General features: G+C 33.5%; 1 protein-coding gene across 1 annotated transcript; it reads left to right on the forward strand.

Moving 5' to 3' along the window:
* The first annotated feature begins 228 nt into the window (after window positions 1-228).
* On the forward strand, window positions 229-2,061 carry LOC115965331 (probable pectate lyase 5). The gene is made up of 4 exons (XM_031084525.1): window positions 229-410; window positions 534-1,283; window positions 1,417-1,555; window positions 1,745-2,061. The coding sequence occupies exons 1-4, from the start codon at window positions 295-297 to the stop codon at window positions 2,003-2,005; spliced, it is 1,266 nt and encodes a 421-aa protein (XP_030940385.1). The 5' UTR covers window positions 229-294; the 3' UTR covers window positions 2,006-2,061.
* The last annotated feature ends 2,965 nt before the right edge of the window (window positions 2,062-5,026 follow it).

Genomic DNA, 5,026 nt, shown 5'->3' on the forward strand with positions numbered 1-5,026 from the left:
TCACATTACTAATTTATATATATATATACATATATATTTAGACAACAGATTTAACTATAAAAACCTAAATATATAAGTCACATTACTAATTTTTCAAAATCCTTGATTGTAGATAAATTCTACCTTTAGTTTAAAACGGTTCTACATTATAGTACACACTATCTCTAGTTCTATATAAGCTACACGGCTCCTTTCAATTTCTTTGCACAGAACTTTTAATTTCTTCAAATTTGTTTTTCTCTACTCTCTCTCTCTCTCTCTCACTCACTCACAATTTCTAGCAAAGAATAAGAAATGGCAAGCTGCAGCTTGCTCTCTCTCATTACCATTCTCTTCTCTCTCCTAATCCCAACCCCAATTGCCTCCAGACCAGTTAACAGCCCTGAATTTGTAGTAAAAGAAGTACAAAGGTAATAAATAAACTATATATGTTACAATGTTACCTTAAAAAGAAAAAAAAAAAAGAATCAATTACTTTAGTTTTTACAGTTGAGATTCTACATTGTTAAAATGTGTCATTTTTTATATGGCAGGAGCATCAATGCCTCTTTGACAAGGAGAAATTTGAAGGGAGATTCCTCTTGCTCAACTGGGAACCCAATTGATGATTGTTGGAAGTGTGACTCCAATTGGAATAAGAATCGGCAGAAGCTAGCTGATTGTGCAGTTGGGTTTGGCAAGAATGCTGCTGGTGGAAAAGATGGTAAGATTTATGTGGTTACAGATTCCAATGATAATGATGCTGTAAATCCCAAGAACGGGACTCTAAGACATGCTGTGATCCAAGATGAACCATTGTGGATTATATTTGAAAGTGATATGGTGATCAAATTGAAGGTGGAATTGATTATGAACTCGTATAAGACCATTGATGGTAGGGGAGCTAATGTGCACATAACTGGTGGTGGATGCATTACTATTCAGGACATAACTAACATTATAATTCATGGGATAAACATACATGATTGTAAGCCTTCAGGAAATACTAATGTGAGAAGTTCCCCTGGTCACTTTGGGCATAGGGGTGTTTCAGATGGTGATGCTATGAGCATCTTTGGTAGTAAACATGTTTGGGTGGACCATGTCACACTTTCGAAATGTGATGACGGTCTGGTTGATGTTGTTGAAGGTTCATCCTTGGTTACCATTTCAAATAGTTTATTTACACAACATGATAAGGCTATTTTATTGGGACACGCTGATGACTACACTGCAGACAAGAGCATGAAAGTCACTATTGCCTTCAATCACTTTGGAGAAGGGCTTACTCAAAGACTTCCAAGGTAAAGTGCCAAAAGGAAAAAAGAAAAAAGAAAATGTGTAAATTAACCTATCAATTTAATTGGTTTGGTTTGTTTGTTATCTAGTTGGTACATTGTGATGTTTTAACATATACTTTTTCACATTAATTTGCAGGGTTAGGCACGGGTACGTCCATGTGGTGAACAATTACTACACCAAGTGGAAAATGTATGCCATTGGTGGGAGTGCTTCCCCTACCATCCTTAGCCAAGGGAACAAATTTGTTGCTCCAGATGATGAAAAAAGCAAAGAGGTAAAATCCCCTTATTTATTATTCAATTGCTTACTTTTTCAGAAAAGTAAATGCATCATTTTTAACTTAGGTTTCTCACTTTTATTATGTACTACCAATTACAATATATCATATTCTTGAATCGAGTTGGTCCAAAATTATTGCATTTATAATTTTTACTAAAATTTATCCTATTGTGAACTTGTGCAGGTGACCAAATACGAAAATGCACCAAAAAGTGAATGGCATAAATGGAATTGGAAATCTGAAGGAGATGAATTTCTAAATGGTGCATTTTTCACATCCTCCTCTGGAATTATTTCTTCCTCAAATGCTACATTTTTCACATCCTCCTTTAAATCTAGTTCTTCCTCAAGCGCTTCCGACATAACTGCAAAAGCATCTTCTCTTGTTCCCAAACTTACAGCTAATGCGGGTGCACTTAAATGCAAGAAGGGTTCTGCATGCTGATTTGTGATATCTCTCAAACATAGCTTAGAAGCCTTTTAGGGTCAAATACTTTTCTCTAGTAGAGATGTAACTCTTTTTATTTTTCCAAAATTTCACAATTTTTTAAAATAAAGAATTGTGAAAAGTTATTTGTTAAAATAACAAATTGTGATACTAAAGATACATTTCTTCACTAGTGCATAGAGCATTACAAGATACATTGGATTTCCTAACTGTTGTCTCAAGACTTGTTGGAGGTAACTTGGAGATCAAACCAAACCAATAATGCTAATAATGTCTATTTTGAAGCAAAAGAGTTGATGAGAATCATAATCTTCTCAAACTCAATAAGTTAATATATGTTAAATATTGTAGCCCAAGTTGACCTAAACTAATTATAGGATCTACGTACTTGTAGAATAAGTAACTTAACCTCCTGTTAATCTATGTTTAGTCTAGGATTGTTTAAATATTCTCTAATATATAAATTCTACATTAGGTACATTGTATCTTCCTCATCCTCTTCGCTATTTCCCTCTCCATGGAGATGCCATCTATTATAATGATTTGACATCCCTTTCCATATGAGGTCTCCTATAACCTCAACTTGTGTTCTTCCATACCTATTGTTACAATCATTACAAGGACATTTTATCTTCATATCCTCTTCTTTGACACATTGAAATGCAAACTCAACAAACTCTATTACTTCATTTGCAAATTCCTCACACGACCTATTAGAAAGATTGATCCAAGATTTATCAACCGGCATTCTATCTACACCCTCGAAAAATGATATCTCATCACACATCTTGGTAATTTTGTAATTAAAAAATATATCAACTCTAAATTATGATGAATGAAAATTGACAAATTGTACTAACTACACATTTTGGGCACTAGTTCAATATCAAGACAGCAACTGTCTGTTATCAAATAATAAACTTTTTTTTTTATATATACAAGATAAACTTTTTGAAGGAATTTTTTGACCCAACCCACCATGATGGGTCAAAAAAAACCCAACCCAACCCAACCACCCACATGAGTTGGGTTTGGTTGGGTTGAACCCATGGGTTAGACAATTTTTTTTATTACTATTATAATTAAATTGAGCAGAAAAAAATATATTACACTTACCACCAAAGTTGATAAACAAAATATACATTAATATATAAACTAATATTCCAACTTAGTTGTAAAAAAAATATGTTTAAGTATCCAACTGAGTTGATAAACAAAATATAAATGAACTACAAAACTAGTATCCTAATTCACTTATAAACAAAATATATATGAGTTCCTAACTCAATTATAAACAAAATATATCTAAAATTTTTAAACTTTTTTTATTAATTATATAATATATTTAAATATATATTAAAATAAATAATAGGATTTATATTATATATGATAGTAGGAACCAAGGAAGTGCTTCACAGCTGGTTTTTTTAAAAAATTATTAAATATATAATATATTTTAAACATATATTAAAATATGGGTGGGTCGGGTCGAGTTTGTAATTTTATAACCCAAACCCAACCTGACCCGCTATTAAAAAAAAATTGTAACCTAACCCAACCCACCAAGCCCTAAAAATCGACCCAACCCGCTAGGTTGGGTTTGGCGGGTTGGCAGGTTTTCTACACACCCCTACCTTTTAATATATAGAGATATATAGAGATATCTGATATCTATAACCTATGTTTGTCTCCCTTTGTAGCTTTATAGACAAAGAACAGTCAAACTCATAAAAAGACAAACTACAAAATACTAAAACATAAAATTTGGCTAATGTGTTGGCTGAACTGGATGCGCAGCTTGTGATTGATCTGTTAATGAAAGATGCGGGGAAGTTTTTTTTTTTTGAGAAACTTAGGCTCCGCTTGGGAGTTCATAAGGGAAAGGAATGGAATGGAATGAAATGATCATAAAATAATGGAAATGAATGGAATGGAATGGAATGTATTTAAGTAAGGGAAATGAATGGAAAAGAATAGAATGGAATGGAATTAAGTAACCTTGATTAGATGTTTTAAAATAAAGGAATGGAAAGAAATAAAAATGAATGGAATGTAAGTAATCTTGTTTGGGAGCAACATGGAGGGAATGGAATAGAATCATTTTATGACAATATTACTATTAGACCCTTATTTTAAAATAAAGAATTGTATATACTGGGGTATTTTGGGAGTTATAGTAAAAAATCATTAAATTTAATTCTATTCCCTCTCATTCCTCCCAATTTCGGGGGGAATGAAAATTTGAGGTTTTAAGGGAATAGAAAGGAATGAGTGTTCCCTCCTACCCATTCCATTCCCTCCTACTTAAACTCCCAAACAAGGGAAGGGAAGAATATTCTAAAATGATTCTTTTCATTCCTTTCCATTCCATTCCATTCCATTCCCTCCTTCCAAGCAGAGCCTTAACGATGAAAGATGAGGGGAAGTCTAATGGTAATGATGTAATTATTGCTGATTGCAATGGTGGGCTACTAAAGAGCCTGAGAGTCCGAATCTAGCACTGCTATAGGGAAACAAATAAGTGTGCTGATGCTCTTACTAGAAGAGGTGTTGTACTTTCTCAAGATTTTGTACTTTTTTGTTCCCCCAGCTGATGTTGCTCTTTTGGCTAGCCTTGATGTTGTGGGAACCTTGTATGAGCATAACTGCTCCTTTGCCTCTATTTCTTAGTTAATGAATTACTCCTGTTTACCAAAAAAAAAAACATAAAATTGAATGCAACACATGCACGGACCTAGAAAGTGATATATAATGCAGTAGAGGTTGGATTTGCAGCCATCTTCAGCCACTTGGTTGGCAGGTAGAGAGAGAGAGAGAGAGAGAGAGAGAGAGATACGTTATGGAAGTAAAACCCAAAAAAAGGGAGGGAAATTTTTTTGATCACCGGTGTAGGATCCCCTTGCTAGCAGTTTTTTGAGCCCCTTACTAGCAGTTGAGATGGTGTACCCTACTCTCTTAATTCCCAAAGTCTAAAACTGGGTTTTTTATTTTTTATTTTTTATTTTTTAACTCTCATTT

This window comes from Quercus lobata, chromosome 10 (assembly GCF_001633185.2).
Source record: "Quercus lobata isolate SW786 chromosome 10, ValleyOak3.0 Primary Assembly, whole genome shotgun sequence".
In the NCBI taxonomy this organism is placed as follows: Eukaryota; Viridiplantae; Streptophyta; class Magnoliopsida; order Fagales; family Fagaceae; genus Quercus; species Quercus lobata.

Excerpts from the sequence above, each read along its gene's own strand:
- LOC115965331 (XM_031084525.1), top strand. The coding sequence starts at position 295 with ATGGCAAGCTGCAGCTTGCTCTCTCTCATTACCATTCTCTTCTCTCTC. Across the intron at positions 1,284-1,416 it reads CTTACTCAAAGACTTCCAAG|GGTTAGGCACGGGTACGTCC; the intron begins GTAAAGTGCCAA and ends ATTAATTTGCAG. Across the intron at positions 1,556-1,744 it reads ATGATGAAAAAAGCAAAGAG|GTGACCAAATACGAAAATGC; the intron begins GTAAAATCCCCT and ends GAACTTGTGCAG.